This window comes from Monodelphis domestica, chromosome 1, assembly GCF_027887165.1.
Source record: "Monodelphis domestica isolate mMonDom1 chromosome 1, mMonDom1.pri, whole genome shotgun sequence".
In the NCBI taxonomy this organism is placed as follows: domain Eukaryota; kingdom Metazoa; phylum Chordata; class Mammalia; order Didelphimorphia; family Didelphidae; genus Monodelphis; species Monodelphis domestica.
This window is the reverse complement of record NC_077227.1, coordinates 123,450,992-123,472,905: the sequence shown is the minus strand read 5'-3', so window position 1 is coordinate 123,472,905 and position 21,914 is coordinate 123,450,992. Positions and strand designations below refer to the sequence as shown.

General features: G+C 36.1%; 1 protein-coding gene across 1 annotated transcript; it reads right to left on the bottom strand.

Moving 5' to 3' along the window:
- Positions 1–4,662: 4,662 nt before the first annotated feature.
- Positions 4,663–12,788, bottom strand: BCL2A1 (BCL2 related protein A1). The gene is made up of 2 exons (XM_001368131.4): positions 12,175–12,788; positions 4,663–5,736 (listed from the first exon to the last, which is right to left on the bottom strand). The coding sequence occupies exons 1-2, from the start codon at positions 12,592–12,594 to the stop codon at positions 5,638–5,640; spliced, it is 519 nt and encodes a 172-aa protein (XP_001368168.2). The 5' UTR covers positions 12,595–12,788; the 3' UTR covers positions 4,663–5,637.
- Positions 12,789–21,914: the final 9,126 nt, after the last annotated feature.

The window sequence follows — 21,914 nt, the reverse complement described above, 5'->3', positions numbered from 1 at the left end:
CTGAGACTGACCGGGAAGCGACCTCCCCTGTGCAGGCCCCTCCCTTCTCGTGCACTGCCTGAAACCTAGGAGCTGCCTGATAGAAAGTCAGGAACAATTAGACTAGATCACTTAGAAGGACTAACTGGGTTCACTTAAGGACATAGGATTCAGAGCTGGCGAGGACCTGAGCAGCTCTCTAGTCCCAAAGTTTAAGGGACTTGCCCAAGGTTACGTAGGACTGGGATTCTGACCTAATGTTCTTATCACTACACTAATAACTAAGCTGTAAAAGAGGGATCCCGGTGAGCTAAGATAAATACTACCTGATAGGTTGTGCTTCCCCACCAAAGAATGAGTGCATTCCCCCCACCCGCCACCACCATCTCATTTTAGAGATAAGGAGAATGACTAACTTGGGCCACAATCGATTATTCATAGGTGGCTCAATAAAGTCGGATGATTGGTAAATGGAGAGCATTATGCTAGGTGTTGAGACCTACCTGAGTGGCAGTAAAAGCACTGCCACTTCCTATGTGATCTTAGGACTATTTCTCTTTTTCTCTTATAGAATAAAGACATCTCCCTCTCACCGTTTCACAGTTTGCTTGTCAATAGGATCTATTTATGTAGAACTGTAAAGTCTAGGTTTTAAAAAGTGGTTTTCCCAAAACAATCTATGAGGTAGGTAGTATAAACTTATTTTACAGATGAGAAGACCAACTCAGCAAGCACTAAGTGCCTTCTATGTGCCAGACTCCATGCTCAGTGCTACACAAAAGTAAAATAGCCAAATGGGGAAAAAACACTGTATACATTTACTGTTCACAATGGTAGCTCCTGAACCACAACCAATGTGCTTACCATTTAAACATATAATTTGCTTACCACTTAAATATAAGCAAGATGATGGCACTATTAACTCTTCATAAAAATACTACTGGAAGGCAAAACAATAATAATTATAATCTACCCATAAAGTTGGGTTACAGTATCCCACTAGTACAAAAGTGTCTTTAGGAGATAGGCCACAAACTTAAGAGAAAACAGAAACCATGACAACCATGACTGGACTATAGACGTTTTTCTGTCTTTAGTTTTGGGAACATCCTGAACTTTGCATTGCTTGTTAGGTAATAGAAATATTGCACCACGAGGCCTCTTCTTGTTCTCCAGTTAAATAAGGGTGGTCACAATTACTTTCCGGCCACTGAGAGCTCCTTTTGGCTTCCCTTCTCTAAAACTGCAGGAAGTCACAATTCCCTAGTTAACTCTTCAAACAGAAGAGGATTCTGCTTTCTCCAGCTCTTTCCATCAGATCTTTCCTCTAATCACTTTAGCTCCCAGCTTCAACTGCAGAATCTTTCCATCTCTAGTTAGCTCAACTCAGTTTGAAGTAGCTGCTTCTAATGGTTTTGCTTCTCCTGGCTTCTGATGTCTAAGCTTTTATTTTCAGATATTTCTTGTCTCAAACCTGTGCCTAGTCATGTATTGTTACCCACTTCTATATTAGGTTAAGAAATCCAAAAAATCCAAATTTTTATTATATATAACATAGTCAATATACAGTTAATCCATGGTCTCTAAACAGTTCTTGGATTCAGAATTTCCTGGCAATAAATCTCCAAGTCTTAAAAACAGTTAGCTTCTAGGAAACAGTGACACTAGGATCTGCTTTTTCTAGGATTCTCTCAGAACTGTGTCTCCAAAGATTTTTATCTAAAGAGTTAGTTTTTTTCCCCTAGTTTATATGTTTCCACAAGCTATTTCTCTCACATAAATGTCCTTTATCTGCCCCTTTCAGTCAATACAATGTATACATAAGAAAGGAGCATTACCCAAAGCAAGATTATTTATCTCTCTCTCCCACCTCCCCAAGTGTGATTGTCTGCCAAGAATGTACTGAGGTTTCTTTTCTCCCTACATTATTCTAAAATATCCTCATCAGCTTCTGTGGATTTAAATATCATTTCTATGCATGTGGCTTCCAAATACATATACATATGTATACATGTATGTGTTTACAGATGTATGTATGTGCCTCATACACTGATTAAGAAAATACAAAGTAAATTGGGGGAGAATGAAAGCATTAAATGATTTTAAGGAAAGTTTTTCTAACACTTAAAGCTGCATCCAATGGTAGAATGAGCTGTTTCATAAAATAATGGATTCCTATCACTGAATAGGAATAGGCAAAGGCTAAATTATGTAAGAAATGTGGTAGAAGGAATTATTTTATTGACTGAGTACTTTTATTAGATGAGCTCTAAAGTAACTTCTAACTCCACTACTTTATTCTATTCTAAAAAGATTGGGAAATCTTTTTAGATTCTATTCTAAAAAGAATGGGAAATCAACTTCAAGGTCCCAGGGAGGTAGAATCTCTGGATTTAAGAGCTTACATTTAAAGAGTTAGTATGGAACCTTTTTCATCAGAACCAGTCTTACTAAATTAAGGGGGACTCATCACCAGAAAATTGACCACCAAGAAGTAACATTCCATAGAAGTTATGAAACTGTCTCCCAAAGTGAAAAGTTTGTGATTCACACTAAAAATCAAACTGACTTTTTGAAGTATTTATGTGTAAGTCCACAATGCCAGAAGTAAAACGAAGTACTCTTCAATTAAACTCAAACATATATTAAGCACCTAAGTTTAAGGCCTAGTCCTCAGTAAGATGAGCGATAAAAGAGTTTAGTTCTACAGGGAAGATATACACACAATCAACTAAATATGACATATATGCAAAATAATCATAGTTATAAAATATAAAAATAAATGTCATTATGAAACAAAATTATAAAAACTTTTTATACAAATAAAGTCAGATTTAAATAATTGGAGAGATATTTGTTGGGGGGGGGGGGGCAGGCAAAACCAACATCATTAAAATTACAATCCTACCTAAACCAATCTATTTACTCAATGCCATCTCAATTAAAAGTACCAAAAAGTTATTTTCTTAAACTAGAAAAAAATAACAAAATTAATTAGGAAAAATAAAAGGTCAATATCAAAGGAATTTATTAAAATAATATAAAGGAATTTTAATCCACTGGCAGTTAGTGGATAAAGTGTCATACCTGAAGTCAAGAAGTCTCAAACTCTTTCTAAGTTCAAGTCTTGCCTTAGATACTTACTAGCTGTGTGATCCTGGGCAAGTCACTTAACCCCCTTTGCCTCACCTTCCTCATCTGTAAAATAAGCTAGAAAAGTAAATGGCAATCCACTCCAGTATCTTTGCCAAGAAAAGCCCAAATGGGATCATGAAGAAATAGCTTCATCTATATACAGTAGTAACCAGATTGAGAATATGATTTGCGACTCCACAACTGTCTCATGAGAAAACTTGCGTGGGATCCTGGGCTATCCTGGATACTATGCCTTCTTTGTTCTGTTTCTATATAATATCTGATCTGGCCTGGATTGGTATGGGGATCATTAAGTTACTTTAACCTGCTAACACCAAGGACTGGCCTCTTGTGACTAACCTCCCCCAATTAACCCTAACAAAACCTATTAATAACTAAACTGGCACGGACCTCTCTTTCTTTGATATCTCAGTATTCTCTCAGAGGGTATGCTACCCTACAATTGCCATAATCTTCCCCCTTACATTTGGCATATTGGCAGTATAATCTGCCCCTCTACAAATCTTGGGTCCTTACAACCTAGTTCCAGTTGGTCTGACCTGGTTTCTCATTTAAATCTAGAGTAAGATTTCTGTCAGATTCAGCCTAACAATACACAAATCAGAATTGTTCTGATAATTATTGTTCTGATACTTATTTTATCATTCTCTGAAGCTTCTACAAAAATGAAAATTCCCTTAGATTAGGCCCAAGTGCTTGTTTATACAGAGACACACATAGCCAATGTCCAGTAAAATTAATGCAATATATAGAGTTAGTATACTTAAGTATTTAGTAATTCAAGTATATAAGGTGACCAGTGGAGTGTATGGGTGTTCGAGGAGGACTAGCAGCTCTGGTATGTGGGTTTGGCAAGCCCTTTTCAGGATTGCTCCTCTCCCTTTGGTATCCACCTGGCACTCAACTCTCATTTATGGTTCCAAAAAACTGTAGCATGGTCAGCAGCCACACACTAGTAAACCATCTTGGCAGATGGATTAAACCAAGTTCAGGGCAACTGATAGACCACAAACCCTTTAGTGAGTTAGGGAGGTATCTATACCAAAGGTGTGAAAACCATTCTAGTGGAATGGGCAGATGAGAACAATTTGTTCCAGTGGACCATGAAGGAGGCTGAAGCAGGCACTGGGTAGCACTTAGAGCTGGTGTCGAATGTGCCATCCCAGATCTGCATCCTGGGTCATGACATCATGCTGACAAAAGTCTGGACTTTGATGATTTGATGACTCTGGAAGAAAGAGTGAGGCTGACAGTTTTGTGCAACTCTGCCTCACCTAAATCCAATTTATCCACAAGTCAATATATTACCCTGTGATGTCATTGATCCTCTTTGAAAAAAAAGGCAAACTTGACCAATCAGATTAATTCAATGTGTCAACCATCTAAGTTCCAAATTAAATCATACTTAATTATACTTAAATCAGAGCATTGTACTAGATACATGATGAGTACATCCAGTAAGTATATGTTTGATGTGACAGATCATAAATAGTTAATAACTGGGGGGATTAGGAAATGCTTTGTAGTAAGACTAGCATTTGAGTTGACTTTTAAGGTTTGGCTAACAATTTAAGGAAATAAAATAGTAGCATGAGCAAAAACAAGGAAGGCAGGAAAGAGAAAAACATTTATTAAGTATCTAGCAAGTATCAGGCACTGTGCTAAATGCTTTACAAATACCTCATTTGAATCTCACAACAATCTTGTGGTTATACTAGGTACAATGGATCCTAGAAGGTAGGTAACTATTATTATCATCATTTTACACTTGAGGAAATCTAGGCAGACAAAAGTAAAATGACTTGTCCAGAGTCACATAGCCAGTATCTGATACCAAATTTGTACCCAGGTATTCCTGACTTGAGGCCCAGCAAAATGCCCACTGAGCCACCAGCTGCCTCTAAAGAGATAGAAAAGCATATTTAGTCAAGTTTGACTAGATCTTAGAATAAACACATAGAGAGGAATAGTTTGAGCTAAAACTAGAAAAGACAAAGTGGGACCAGACAGTAGGGAATTGGCTTCTATGAAAAGGAACTTTATTTGACAATCTTTGAAGACGTTTGTAAATAACATAATTTGCTCTTTCTTCAAGGAAGATTGTAATAGTAGAGTAGTATACAGAAGTAACATATCAATAAATGTTTATTGATAATTACTTTAAAGGCTTGATGTCAACTGAACTGTCAACTGAACATTCACTAAGGTGATTAAAAAAAAAACCCCATTTGTATTTTGCCATACTCTACTACAAACTCAGGATGTAAGCTTCTATTCAATGCAAAATAGTATATTTTTATATACTATACAAAATAGTCCAAATGTATAAATGTGTACCCACAGTTTGTTAATGAAAATGTTGGTTATTTTAATTGTCAAAGATCTCCAAAAGACTAGTCATGTCCACAAAGTTGCCTTAAAGAAGTAAACCTTGACTAGAGTCCGGTGTTTTGGGATAGGCAGATGTCACAGTACATGTTAATTCTTTTCCATCAAAAACTATTACTTCAGAAAGGAAAATATGCCCCAGATCTTTGTTGAAATATCTGTGAAGTTCGGCCACACTGTATTAGGTTCAAAGTTCTTTACAAAGCCATTTTCCTGTTTAAAAAAAAAAAAAGAAGAATGAATTATTTATTTGAATAATTTCTAAGACAAATGAGTACTAAGTTAGCTAGACATAAAATATTAAGCCTATCATAAACACATAAATAGTAAATAGTAGACCCTATCTCTTTTGTAAATGCTAAAAGGCAGAAAAGTTCTTAATTTTGAATCTGCCTTTTCATTGCCTGCTCCACTCCACCAAGATAAGAAACCCTCCAAATCTGAACCTCCAGGGACCCTGACCCATGACCCTGATGGACTTACTCTAAACAGCTTTTAGATTTACCCTGAAATGAATCTTCCTGGATAGAAGAGGGAATGAGTCAATCCTCACTTCAACCCACTATGTCTACTTCATGCCGGATACCCAAGCTGTGAGTAATCTCTTGTAGCTATTTTACAGGACACTAGGGCCCAGGCTCTGCATATATTGATATTTGCTCTGCTGGTTCATTACTGCAACCTCTTCTCCTTCTTTTGCCCTATTTTCCACTCAATAACAAATAAATATTACCATTGCTACTAGAACAGGTTATATCTTATGCCCTATGGCTCCACTCATTGTCATTGGTAAGCCAAAGGTTAGTAATCTTTTTTATGTCCTAGAATGCTTTGGAAGTCTGGTGAAGACTATATATCCCTTATAATAGTAATATTTTAAAGGCATAAAATAAGATGCATAGAATTACAAAGAAAGACAATTATATTGAAATATAGTTTGTTTTTTTATTCACAGACCTCAAGTCAAGTTCCTAGAAAGCAGGAGATGGAAAGCAGGAGCAGGAGACTTTTTTCTCTATACTCCTAGCACTTTGGCACAATACTTGGCACATAGTAAGTATTTAATAAATGCTTGTTGGTTGATTAAGTGATTGATAGATTATAAGCAAGGGAAACAGGGATTGAACACAGGCTCTCTGAATCCTAGATTCATATACCCCCTGTTCCATCAGAATACATTTCCTATTTCTGTACTAAGCACAATGGTACATTTCTGAATAATAATTTTAAGAAAATAAAATTCAAGAAAATGAATATAATTCAATACTTTTTAGATGATTCACAAACACTTTAGGATCCTACACTATCTCAAAGTTGCTTTTATGAACATTAGTTCTGTTACTGGTGAAGTGATAATGGAGATATCCATTTGACAAGAAGCTAGAAAAGCCAATTTCAACTATATTTCCTATTTAGTTAGCCTTTTCTCTCCATTTGCAAGACAGAAAAAGCACCCTTCTATATTCTAAACATAGAGAGAAAATCACATTTACAGCCTAGATCCATGCTATGTGGCTTAATGGAAAGAGCGACACCTCTTTGTGCAAGACACCATGTTTGGAGCCAGGAGAGACTAAAATTTGAATAGCATCTCTGATACTAGTCATTTGATCCTTGGGAAATCATTTATCCTTTCTGAGCCTCAATTTCTTCCTCTGTAAAAAGAGAGATAATACCAATACTACTAATTTCATTAGATTGTTATTAAGAATCAAAGATAATATATAAATGTCAGCCATTATTATGAAATGCAATGGTTTCTCTCTGGGAAGTTACTGTATCATCTCTTTAAAACATCAAAATTTAGCTCTTAAAATAAATGTCATGGTTGTTTATGCCACTGTTCATAGAAAGTTCTTGGATGGCTTGTTCAATTTCTTTTTCTGAGATGGGATTATTTAAGTATTCTATTTCCTCTTTTGTTAATCTAGGCAATTTATATTTTTGTAAATATTCACCCATTTCACCTAGATTTATGCCACTGTTCTATTATTAATTCCAAGGGAGACTGAAAAATGCTAAAATGTGTTATGTTGCATATTATCACTGGGAGTAATTGTAATTGGTTCAATTTTGCTCTACTGATCTCAGGCTAATTCAAAGTTTGAAATGGAATACTGTAGCTTCTGCTCAAAGTAAATAAAACCATGGGTGCTTTAAAAAAATCTGGGCCTAGAACCCAAAAGTATTCCAAACTCTTAAGTTTCTAATAGCCTCCCTAGCTGAGAGGTTTACAGAAAATACTTAAATGGGTCTGTACAAGAAAATGAATATACATATATATGTGTATGTGTATATATATATATGTATATATATGTGTGTGTGTATGTATGTATATTACACTTCCATGCTGGGACTATGCTATTCTGGAAAATAAGCAATTGCCATGATTTCTTAACAAAACATTTTTAACATATATGTTAAAAATCAGAACTTAAAGTTCAGATTTTTAAGTCTTCAGATTTTGTTTTACATAAAGGTCTGATGGGCAAAACAACTAAGGCATTTCAACCCAATGTCCTACATTGAGATATCATCAATATCCAGAAGAAAACAAACTTTAGTCAAGGTTCTCTGTGTTTCAAACCATGAAACTAAATGTTTTCCATTAAGTGGTCATTATTTACAGAGAGAGAAACATGAAAGTTACAATTTTTCCCCTTTAGAAGACTTTAAAAAATGGCTCATTTGTCTCTTCCAGAATTTGAATATTGTTTACTGTGAAGATTCCATCTCTCCCTGTCTATTTTTGGCTTTGTAAAGGACTCTCATTCTGTATCAATGCAGTTCTAGGAACAATCTACTGGCATTATGCATATTAGTACTTACTTAAATAAAATAGGAAAGTGTTTTAGAGGACAGAGAGAGAGAGAGAGAGAGAGAGAGAGAGAGAGAGAGAGAGAGAGAGAGAGAGAGAGAGAGAGAGAGAGAGGAAGAGAGAGAGGGAGAGGGAGAGAGAGAGAGAGAGGGAGGGAGGGAGAGGGAGGGAGGAACAATAAGGGAGAGAGGGAGGGAGAGAGATACAAGAGTAGAATCCCACTACCACTATTTCAGAGCTATTGCTATTATTCTACCACTGAAAGAAAAGTATATATGTCATTTCAAAGAACACCCTGTGGAATGAAAAGAGGAAAGTGGCAGGGGAGACTTTCATTGTACTGGGATTGATTTTTAAAAGGAAGAATCTCCTTGATATTAAAAAAAAAAAAACATTGTTTTTTGCCTCTTCTTTTTATGTCTCATTGAAGAAGAGTATCAACCAGTAGTTTCTATAAAATCTCAGTTTCAGTCCTTCCAAATTACAATAAGAATAGAAGGGTAAATACTCATAAATAATAAAGAGGAAGGGAAAATGAGAGACAAAAGTAGAAAAGGAAAAAAAATGAAAGAATAATAAAGGAAAGTAAATCCATTTAATGAAGAGGGATTTATCATAGTATTGAACAACATGCTTTTTTCCCAACCCATCAAAATTTAAGTAGTCTTTTGAAAATCCTTATGGTGTTAATTGTATTACCTCTACAGAACTAAAAAAAAAAAATTAAGCTCTAGACTTTTAATGGGAATCAAACAAACTCAGGACCACTAAGGTAAGTACATTAAAGCTGAGCTAGTCTCAGACTCAAGGGGCAGATGTGATAGGAGAGAGAGGAAACAGATTAGCAATAGCACTTCTACACTCCGATGCCATGTGTGGGAATGGAGAATTTGCCCGATGCACTGACTTCTGGGAGCATGATGATCAAACTGACTAAATATTTTATTAAATCTCCAAAAGGTTATTATAGAAGTAATAAGGCTCATTATATGAAGCAACTTAAAGCACAGAACCAAAGGAGAATGAGTTCCCTGTGGAGGTGGGGGGTGGGGGGTGGGGGGGGAGGGTCAGGTACATCCAGAGACTCTAACCTTCATTTCTTCATCAAAGGATCATAGATTTAGAGCTGAAACAGACGAATGGTTCTATAGTCGATCTATAGTCTAACCTTTTCATGTGAATAAAATGAAACCAAGAGTGTTCATGAATGAGTTACCCTAAATGAAACTTAATAGTAACATAAATATTATTTGGATCCAGATCCTGAAGCTATATTCTCCCAACTGCACCACAATGTCTCAAATCACACGGACAAGGGAATAAATAGCACTTTGTTGTGAAAAATGTACTCCAATTTTCTTCACTCATAGATAATTTCTTGACTCTATAGATGAATTCTACAAGAAGGGAATCTCTAGATTAGATTTTGAGGGGTCCTCGGAACTTCCAACTGATGGTATAGCTATCAAAAAATACTAAAAAGAAAGAAGGAATAAAAGGTAGCCTTTACTTGACTTCCAAATATAATAATCTTTAATAATTGAGGATTCAGGCATAATAGAAATCTATAAATGTCATTTAAATGCAATTTTAAATATAACCATGTATATTACATATTCGTACATGATAGAATTTTTGACCATCCCCAAAATGGTTGAGGTAAATTCTTCCTTATGACTAAGAGAATTCAAATTCTTATCAACTGTGAGAATAAAAGTTATTGCCTTTAATTATTTATTGATTATATCTAGTATATCTATGGTCAACATTGATAAAGTTTTAAGTTTAATTTTTAAACTGAACAAAAGCTTCTCGAAGATTTTGATTGAGTGCATGTATATATATATACATATATATATATATATAATATAGGTAGAGATTGTCTCCATTTTGCAGTATTCACTTGATACATAAACATAATAGCATAAAAACTACTGATTTGCAGCTGTTTGTTATTCAGTCGTTTTCAGTTATGTCTGAATCTTCATGGTTTCATTTAGATTTTCTTATCAAAGATATTGGAGTGGTTTGCCATTTCCATCTCTCCATCTCATTCTCAGATTAAAAAACTCAGGCCAACAAAGTTAAATGACTTGCCACTAGCACACAGCTAGTGTCTGAGTTTGCATTGTCTTGCTTACTCTAGGCCTAATAGTGTACCACCTAGCTGCCCTGACTGCAGGGATGTTATACCTATAACTCGTCTAATAACATCCAATAGGGAAGGAGTTTTTTTATCAGCCAAATCAAGGTGAATAATCCCATAGAAAAGAAATATGTGGCCTCTGAATATAAGCTCATACTGTAAAATTGTAATAAATTAGTAAAAATTTTAATGATTGATTTTTAAAATAAAAATAGAGGTGAAATGAATAAAGAGAGAACATTAATAATCTTATATTCATGTATGAAAACATCATGATCTAACAGACTACATGCATTAACTGACCCAAACTAAGCCAAAAGAACTTTTAACTAAAACTAACTAAGCCAAAGGTCCTCTTTATTCTGAGTTGACTGATTATTAAACTCTGTGCCAATCAGTTTCTCTGTTCTTCTACACTAAATTGGTAGATAATAATGGTTTCTCCTTTGCCATTTTACAGGGATATTTTGAAGAGAAAATAGGTGTTGTATGAGGTACAATTTGAAGTATCATTGAAGGTATCTCAATTGGTAAAAAAGAATAGCACCCATACTAAAGAAGGAAAAAATATAGTAGGTTTAGAAGACTACTTATTGGTATGAAAAACATTAATTCTTGTTAAGTATAGTGTCTAACACAGGAACTTGAACATCTAAATCTTTTAAGAAATATTAACTGATGATGACATTAATCAAAAGTTCATAAATAAGGAATTCATTAGTAGATCAACTTCCACATCATGATCACTTTGTACTAGACTGGGTGGATAATTCATGCATTTTTATCAACAGAGATTATTACTAGAGAATAGAGTTTGATTATTTGTAAAATTAGGAAGTTGACTTAAAAAATATTCCTCATTTGTGAATTTGCTAAGACGTAGAATATCTCAAATAAATATTAAAAGTACCTAAAATAATAATTGTAAATTGAGATACCTTTAATGTGTTCTGCATTCTACCTGGACAGGCTGACTATAAGAAAATAACCAGTCTAGTTTTATGTTATGCCGAGACATAGATGTGTTCCCCTATATATCAGCAGGTCTTGATATTTAAGATGCAAGGACCAATATGTTCCACCATACACCAACCCTTTCCAAAAGAAGCCAAGCAACATAACAAAGTGACGTCTTTTCCTGAAATGATTTCTGGTTACTTGGTTTGCTGACTTTCTGATTTACTTCCTCATGCCAGCCCACCTGCCTGGGCTACATTGCTCTTCAAGTTTCAACCAAGTTTGTATCTGGGTATATGCTTCTGCCTACTTTCTGCCTGAACCCTCTCTATCTCCTTCACTGGATTCCTGACCCACCCAAACATCTCTTGGCATTCACTCTTTGCCTTTCCTCTCCCCTTTATTATAGGATAAAAATCAGTAGTTGATTTTCAGGATTCAGTTAAAATTCATTATTTTTTACTTAACTGAAGCATCAGTCTTATTGTTTAATACTATTAAAAATAAAATCTATTCTGTTTGCTAATAAAATCTCCTTCTAGCATTACAATAATATGATTCTGTGAAACTGTGCCAGAACATTTTAATCAAATTCTAGACTTGTAAAATAGGTCATCTAGGAAATACTATGCTAAACATACAGAATCATTAAGTAGATTAAACTATTAGCTAGGAAATAATCATATTCTATTTGATAAAAAGTGTTGAGAAACATTTCTATAAAACATACCCATCCTCCATTTTGTCTTATCCACTCTGCTATATTGTTCATTATGAACTCGGCAATAAAATGAGAAATTTCTTCCTGAGTGCCCATAGTCAGTGGAGCTCTATGTCTCAGAAGCTTCTTGATGAGAATTCCCCCAAAAGCAAATATGGTGACAATCCGTCCCCAGTTAATGATGCCATCCTCAAATTCCTTCTTCATAACACTATTGAAAATTCTTCTGGCAGACTCTACAGAAACGATGTCCAAAGTGCTCAAGCATGTTTCCATATCCTTTTCTACTTCTTGTTGGACAGAGAAAGCAACCTTTTGTAGAATTTGAGATGTCTTATTTAGACATGATCCCAGTGGTGGTGTCTGTTGAACATGCTTCAAGTAGTCCCGAGCTAACATGTGAACATAATGGAACTCGTAATCATCCATGTCAAACAAGAGAGTCAAATTTTGGGTTTTATCCCTTCAAAGCTTCTGAGACAATTTGAAGAAAGAGCTCACTGCTCATGAAATATAAAATATCCTGCTGTGGGGGCAGGTGGAATTTTTGTTTGCATCACAGAGGACTTTTATATGTTTTCAGTTTTCCTGTGTAGGCTGTAAATGAAAGTTCAAAATGCAGAAGAAAATTTGGTTCAAAGAAAGGTCATACTTCCTTCTATTGCAAATGACTGATTAGTCTTTAAAAGCCATAAGCTTATAAGGGCCCCTGGGGGGGGAGGAAGGGGAATGCCTACAAGGGACATGATTATATTCATTTCCGTTTGGAAACAGGCCCAGAAAATGGGTACTGATAATAGTTTCATGCCAAGAAATTTAAGTATTCTGTCTATGATCCAGCAGGTGGTAATTTAGTATTTTGACACTTGGATAAAAAGTACTATTTGGAGAATGTGATACAAAGGGAAAGAAATGACGTCTTCTTTTGTATTCAATGCCAAGAATTCCTTTTGGTCAGAGAAAATCTCTCCCACAAAAAAAAAAAAAATTTTTTCAATTTTTATTTCTCATTCATACAACTTTTGTTTAATTCAGAGTAAATTAATGTCCTACATATTGTGCAAATTGTGACCTTTAAGGTCATGGAGCCTTTTTCTCTGAATTCCAGTTCATGAATTAGCCAAGTTCAGGAGTAACTCCCTAAACAGGTAAAGTAGACATGAATTGAAATTAATGATTAAACTGAAACAGGACATTTATTGGCATCACATTCTATGGATAGATATGGCAGTGGAGTCTTATCTCTAGTACTACATGACCTAGGTAAAATAATTTAGTCCCTCTGAGCCTCAGTTCCATTATTTTTATAACTGGAACAAATAATATTGCTCTACTTGCTGGACAAGATTGTTGTGTAAATATGCTGCAGCATTTCATGTAAACAAGAGTTTCTGTTGCTGATAGATTCACAGTGTGAGGAGGGTGGCTGGGATAGGTAGAGAACTAACTAAGCAACCCTTAGTACTTAATTCCCAAGTCTATTTATCCTGTAATTGAGTGTGTTTGGAATTCTAGTTGCATTGTCCTTGCCATGACAGAGATCCATTTGGGAACATTTGGTATACCCTTTAGTATCCCAGAGGAAATCTTCCTCAACCTCTAAGAAGGCTGTCTATGGCACAAGGACTGCTAGAGAAATTTTAGTGTGTCCTATGTAGAAAAGGAAATTTGGAAATATTTGCCTAGATCCCAGATGGATGGCTTTTTTACTAAGAGAATTATGAAAGAGTTTTTTTTTTCCCAGGATGATTAGTTTTTTACCTAAACGTTTAGAGGTGACTTCCAGTCACCCTCAGATTAAAAGTCTGGTTTTGTCCATGTGGTTGTGAAGTTCTATTGGGACCAGTTTCCCTTCCAATAGAGGAAGACAATTTCTTTGTCTTTTCTTTTTCTTTATTGTCTTTAGGTTTAAGAAAGCAATATTAAGCACTAAGAAAAGTATTGATTGAGTACAAAGCAAGCAGTAATCTTTGGCAAATTGTCTAAAATCTTCTTGTTGAATATGCATAAATTTTTATTTGAGGACAATTGTGATTTTTGCCTGTACATGCAGGAAAATATTAGAGTTTCCTGTATGACAACGAAAAGAAAGTGAAAGGATGTTTGTGTCTACTTAGGACTCTATACAGGTCCCATATAGAGCATTGCTCAGGATTGGAGACATGGATATGTTCAAAAGACACCACCTAGCAGCATTATAAAAAATGGAAGAATTCAATAGGAATTGAGGGGACTAGTTAATGGGTCCAATCCTTAGAAGCCTGTGTGGACTACATCAGCATATATAGTTGATGCATTTCTCCTTGTACAAGCCAGAGATACTATTTCTGAAAGATTTATAATAATGTGTAAAGGAAGAGCTTTGGAGTGATTGGAGCATGCATAAACATTCTATTACTTGCTTCAGGGAAATGTTTGTTTTTTTGTTATTGCTATATCTTTAAAGTAAATATTCCTTTGTAAAATGAATTATGTGTTACATGAAATTGGGAAATCATTCTCTGATGGCTAATGATGGGAAAAACACGCACTTGAAACAGGTGGCTTAAACTGATAGCATTAGAGTAGAGAAACACTCCAAACTCTTAGAATACCCCTAGAACTCTAGGATAGGAAGGGGCAAAAGATGTACCAGACTGGACTTGGAAGAATGAGCCTAGGACATACTGACTATACAGTATTTTTGTTGTTCAGTAGTTTCAGTGACTTTTTGTGACCCCATTTGGGGTTTTCTTGGCAAAGATATTAGAGTGGCTTGTCATTTCTCTACCCAGTTCATTTTACAGATGAGGAAACTGAGGCAAACTGGGCACACAGTCACACAGCCAATAAGTTTTGAGTACAGATTGAAACTCAGGTCTTCCTGATTTTGGGCCAAGCACACAATCCAGTGCTCTACCTAGCTGCCTTACAAAATCTAAGAGTTGGCGGGAGTCTCAACTAGCAATATAAATGAAGCAATCCATGAAAGAAATCTTAACTGTAAAATACTCAACAAGTGGTTGGCCAGTCTCTGCTTGAAGACCTCTCTTAAGCAGGCCATTTTTCCTTTTGGTAGCTCTAATTGTTTAGAAATATTTCCTGATGTCAAGCCTAAATTTGCCTCTTTGCAACATCCATTCAATGCTCCTGGTTCTGCCTTCAGAAGCCAAACTATAGGGGTAGAGTCAAGATGGCAGCTTAGCAAGCAGCAAAAGTTCAGACCTCATGGAAGACCCTTCCTTACAGATACAGACTGAATACTCCTAGGGCACCGAAATTCAATCTGAACAACAGGACAGAAGCAGGGAACCCTCCTTCTGGACTCAAATCAAAAGGTACGCCCCTCAAAAACCGGAATCCGAGAATACTCAGGGCTAAGGGGAAGGCAGAGTGAGGGGTCCCAGGACCCCTCCCCCACAACCCAGAGGGCTGAGCCCCCAGCAGCAGCAGGAACCTCTGAGCGGGCAAAGGTGCTGGTTTGCAGGGTCTACCTTGTGAGCAGTGGGGCGCCGGGCTCTGAGCATCCAGCTTGGACAGTGGGGAGGAAGCTAGGGAGAAACTGGCAGTGGCTGGATCCCTCCATCTGGCTCCAGTCTCACCCTTGCCTCGGGCACATCCAGACCAATCCAGTTGAACTAATCCCATCAGAACTCCTCAGAGTTTAGGGAGGTGGGCAAAGGCACTTGCGGACAGCAGAGAAGCAGCTGGAGAGAACTGGAGAGAGCCTGGGTGGACCAGCCTTCCAGGAGTCTTCAGAGCCTCAGTGCTTCATACCACATACAGCCCAACCCAATTGAACTCAATCTAATCAAGAGCCTCCAGAGGACAGGGAAGCTAACATTCCTCCCCTAGAGACTATACCAAGAGATCTGACAAAGCTCCAAGAGGGGAGACTGACAGCCCCAAAACCAAAACAAAATGAGAGGAGCAAGAGCACAGCCAAATACGGGGAGCAAAGAAGGGATAAACTCGAGCAAACAACAGAAAAAGAAGAAAGAAATTACAATAGATAGCTTCTGCACAGGTAATGAGCAAAAGAGCAAATAAAACAGAGGGGGAGGACCCAGCAAAGGAAAAATCAGAAATCCCAGCGAATTGGATACAGGCTTTGGAAGAACTCAAAATGCAATTCAAAACACAATTAAGAGAGGCTGAAGACAATTGGGAAAAGAACTTAAAAACTAAGATAAGTCATCTGGAAACAGAAAATAGTGTCTTGAAAGCCAAAATCAACCAGCTGGAAAATGAGGCAAAGGAGATGAAAGATGAGGAAAAGCAGATGAAAGATGAGGTGAAGAAGATGAAAGATGACCTCCAAAGAAAATCTGACCAAAAGGAAAAGGACGACCAAAAAACTAAGGATGAAATCCAGTCTTTAAGAACCAGAATACAACAACTTGAATCGAGCGACCTCACAAGGCAGCAAGACACTATAAAACAAAACCAAAAGAATGAAAAAAAATGAGGAAAATATGAAGCATCTCATTCACAAAACAAAGGATTTAGAAAATCATTCAAGGAGAGACAATTTAAGAATTATTGGCCTACCAGAAGACCATGACAAAAGAAAAAGCCTGGACATTATATTACAGTAAATTATTAAAGAAAACTGCCCTGAAATCCTTGAACAAGAGGGGAAAGTGGAGATTGATAGAATCCACAGATCACCTCCTGTACTTAATCCCCAACTGACAACACCCAGGAATGTTATAGCCAAATTCAAGAACTATAAGACCAAAGAAAAGATATTACAAGCTGCCAAGAAGAAGTCATTCAGATACCAAGGAACCACAGTGAAGATAACTCAGGATCTGGCTGCATCCACACTGAAAAAAAGAAAGGCATGGAATACGATATTCCGGAAAGCAAGGGAACTAGGTCTACAACCAAGAATCAACTACCCAGCAGAACTGACTATATTCTTACAGGGGAAAGTATGGTCATTCAACAAAATAGAAGAATTTCAAGAATTCTTAAAGAAAAGACCAGACCTAAAGAGAAAATTTGATGTCCAAGCACAGAACTCAAGAGAATCATCAAAAGGTAATTTAAAAAGAGGGGAAAAAAGAAAAACAAAAAAAAATTTTTAAGAGACTCAATAAGTTAAAATGATATGTATCCCTATAAGAAAAGAGGTCATTGGTAACTCTTAAAAACTGTTGTTATTAGCTGGGCAGCAAAAAGAAGTATACTTAGAGGGAACAGCAACAAACTGTATAGGATGAAAGGACAAGACATAAATAGTTATATAGATATATGCATGCAAAAATACATACGCATGAGTATGCATATATATATAACTAGAGCTTAAAAATAGGTTAATATTAAAAGAAATGGGAAAAGAAACAAATAGGGGTAAATTTATATGTCATAAAGAAGCTCATGGTGGGAGGGGGAAGAACATCAATATACTGGAAGGGTAAAGAGGTCAGAGATAGGAAATACTCAACTTTTACGTGCTTTGAAAGTGACTCAAAGAGGGAAAAACAATCCAATCCATTGGGGGCAGAGAATAGATTTGCACCCTATTGGGGAGTAGAAGGGTAACAAACGGTCTGGTGGGGAGGGAAGCAGTACAAGAGAGGGAGGGAGAGGGGGGTTAATTTTAGAAAGACTACAGGGAAAATAAGGGGGGGATAAATAGGGAGGGGTAGAAAGGGAACTAAAATAAGGGTGGAAACAAGGGGGACTGTTCAAAAACAAACATTGGTGTAGAAGGAAATAGTGAAAGAAGAAAAGGCATGTAAAGGAGCAGAAATCAAAATGCTGGGAAATACACAGCTAGTAATCATAACTCTGAATGTGAATGGAATGAACTCACCCATAAAACGCAAGCGAATAGCAGAGTGGATTAGAGTCCCAAACCTTACCATATGCTGTCTACAAGAAACACATATGAGAAAGGTAGATACACATAGGGTGAAAGTAAGAGAGTGGAGCCAAATCTATTGGGCATCAACTGACAAAAAGAAGGCAGGACTCCCAATCATGATATCCAACAAAGCCAAAGTAAAAATAAATCTAGTTAAAAGAGATAGGGAAGGTAATTACATCCTGATAAAAGGCAGTATAGACAGTGAGGAAATATCTGTACTCAACATGTATGAACCAAATGGCATAGCATCCAAATTCCTAAAGGAGAAACTAGAGGAACTCAAGGATGAAATAGATAGAAAAACTATACTAATGGGAGATCTCAACCTTCCTCTATCCGAACTAGATAAATCAAACCAAAAAATAAATAAGAAAGAGGTAAGAGAAGTGAATGAAATCTTAGAAAAATTAGAGTTAGTAGACATGTGGAGAAAAATAAATAGGGACAAAAAGGAATACACCTTCTTTTCAGCAGCACATGGTACATTCACAAAGATTGACCATGTACTAGGGCATAAAAACATTACAAACAAGTACAAAAGAGCAGAAATAATAAATGTGACCTGAGCAATGAAAATAATAATTAGTAAGGGTACATGGAGAGGCAATCAAAAATTAATTGGAAATTAAAAAATACGATTCTCCAAAACCAGTTAGTTAAAGAACAAATCATAGAAACAATTAATAACTTCATTGAAGAAAATGACAATGATGAGACATCCTTTCAAAACCTATGGGATGCAGCCAAAGCAGTACTCAGGGGGAAATTTATATCCTTGAATTCATATATTAAAAAATTAAGAAGGGCAGAGGTCAATGAATTGGGCATGCAAATTAAAAAATTAGAAAGTGAACAAATTAAAAATCTTCAGATGAAGAATAAATTAGAGATCCTAAAACTCAAAGGAGAAATTAATAAAATTGAAAGTTAAAGAACTATTGATTTAATAAATAAGACTAGAAGCTGGTACTTTGAAAAAACAAATAAAATAGACAAAGTACTAGTCAGTCTATTTAAAAAAAGGAAAGAAATAATCCAAATTGACAGTATCCAAGATGAAAAATGAGACCTCACCTCTAATGAAGAGGAAATCAAGGCAATCATTAAAAACTACTATGCCCAATTACATGGCAACAAATATGGCAGTCTAGGTGATATGGATGAATACTTACAAAAATATAAATTGCCTAGACTAAAAGAGGAAGAAATAAATTTCCTTAACAACCCCATTTCAGAAAAAGAAATTGAACAAGCCATCAAAGAACTCCCTAAGAAAAAATCCCCAGGTCCAGATGGATTCACAAATGAATTCTATCAAACATTCAAAGAACAGCTAATCCCAATATTAAACAAACTATTTGACAGAATAGGCCAAGAAGGAGTTCTACCAAATTCATTCTACGACACAAACATGGTACTGATCCCAAAGCCAGGCAGTTCAAAAACAGAGAAAGAAAACTATCGACCAATCTCCCTAATGAATATAGATGCAAAAATCCTAAATAGGATACTAGCAAAAAGACTCCAGCAAGTCATCACAAGGGTCATCCACTATGACCAGGCAGGATTCATACCAGGAATGCAAGGATGGTTCAATATTAGGAAAACCATCCACATAATTGACCATATTAACAAGCAAACTGACAAAAATCACATGATTATCTCAATAGATGCAGAAAAAGCCTTTGATAAAATACAATACCCATTCCTATTGAAAACACTAGAAAGTATAGGAATAGAAGAGCCTTTCCTAAAAATAATAAACAGTATATATCTAAAACCATCAGCAAACATCATCTGCAATGGGGATAAAATAGAAGCCTTTCCAATAAGATCAGGAGTAAAGCAAGGATGCCCATTATCACCTCTATTATTTAACATTGTACTAGAAACACTAGCAGTAGCAATTAGAGAAGAAAAAGAAACTGAAGGTATTAAAATTGGCAATGAGGAAACCAAGCTATCACTCTTTGCAGATGATATGATGGTTTACTTAAGGAATCCTAGAGAATCAACCAAAAAGCTAATCAAAATAATCAACAACTTTAGCAAAGTTGCAGGATACAAAATAAACCCACATAAGTCATCAGCATTTCTATACATCTCTAACCCATTTCAGCAGCAAGAATTAGAAAGCGAAATACCATTCAAAATCACCCTAGACAATATAAAATACTTAGGAATCTATCTGCCGAGACAAACACAGGATCTATATGAACACAACTACAAAACACTTTCCACACAGCTAAAACTAGATCTAAACAATTGAAAAAACATTGATTGCTCATGGGTGGGATGAGCTAACATAATAAAAATGACAATCCTACCCAAATTAATTTACTTATTTAGTGCCATACCCATTGAACTACCAAAAAACTTCTTTACTGAATTAGAAAAAAACATAACTAAGTTCATTTGGAAGAACAAAAGATCAAGGATATCCAGGGAAATCATGAAAAAAAAATGCAAGGGAAGGAGGACTATACTATAAAACAGTGGTTATCAAAACAATTTGGTACTGGCTAAGAGACAGAAAGGAGGATCAGTGGAATAGACTTGGCGTAAATGATCTCAGCAAGACAGTTTATGACAAACCCAAAGACCCCAGCTTTGGGGACAAAAACCATTATTTGATAAAAACTGCTGGGAAAATTGGAAGACGGTGTGGGAGAGATTAGGTTTGGATCAACACCTCACACCCTACACCAAGATAAATTCAGAATGGGTGAATGACTTGAACATAAAGAAGGAAACTATAAGTAAATTAAGTGAACACAGAATAGTATACCTGTTAGACCTTTGGGAAGGGAAAGATTTTAAAACCAAGCAAGACTTAGAAAGAGTCACAAAATGTAAAATAAATAATTTTGACTACATCAAATTAAAAAGTTTTTGTAGAAACAAAACCAATGTAACTAAAATCAGAAGGAAAACAACAAATTGGGAAAAAATCTTCATAAAAACCTATGACAAAGGTTTAATTACTCAAATTTACAAAGAGCTAAATCAATTGTACAAAAAATCAAGCCATTCCCCAATTGATAAATGGGCAAGGGACATGAACAGGCAGTTCTCAGCCAAAGAAATCAAAACTATTAATAAGCACATGAAAAAGTGTTCTACATCTCTTATAATCAGAGAGATGCAAATCAAAACAACTCTGAGGTATCACCTCACACCTAGCAGATTGGCTAACATAACAGCTATGGAAAGTAATGAATGCTGGAGGGGACGTGGCAAAGTAGGGACACTAATTCATTGCTGGTGGAGTTGTGAATTAATCCAACTGTTCTGGAGGGCAATTTGGAACTATGCCCAAAGGGCGATAAAAGACTGTCTGCCCTTTGACCCAGCTATAGCACTGCTGGGCTTGTACCCCAAAGAGATAATAAGGAAAAAGACTTGTACAAGAATATTCATAGCTGCACTCTTTGTGGTGGCCAAAAATTGGAAAATGAGGGGATGCCCTTCAATTGGGGAATGGCTGAACAAATTGTGGTATATGTTGGTGATGGAATACTATTGTGCTAAAAGGAATAATAAAGTGGAGGAATTCCATGGAGACTGGAACAACCTCCAGGAAGTGATGCAGAGTGAAAGGAGCAGAACTAGGAAAACATTGTACACAGAGACTGATACATTCTGGTACAATCGAAGGTAAAGGACTTCTCCATTAGTGGCAATGCAGTGTCCCTGAACAATCTGCAGGGATCTAAAAAACACTATCCACAAGCAGAAGATAAACTGTGGGAGTAAAAATACTGATGAAAAGCAACCGCTTGACTACAGGGGTGGAGGGGATATGACTGAGGAGAGACTCTAAATTAACACTTTAATGCCAATACCAACAACATGGAAATGGGTTTGAATCAGGAACACATGTGATACCCAG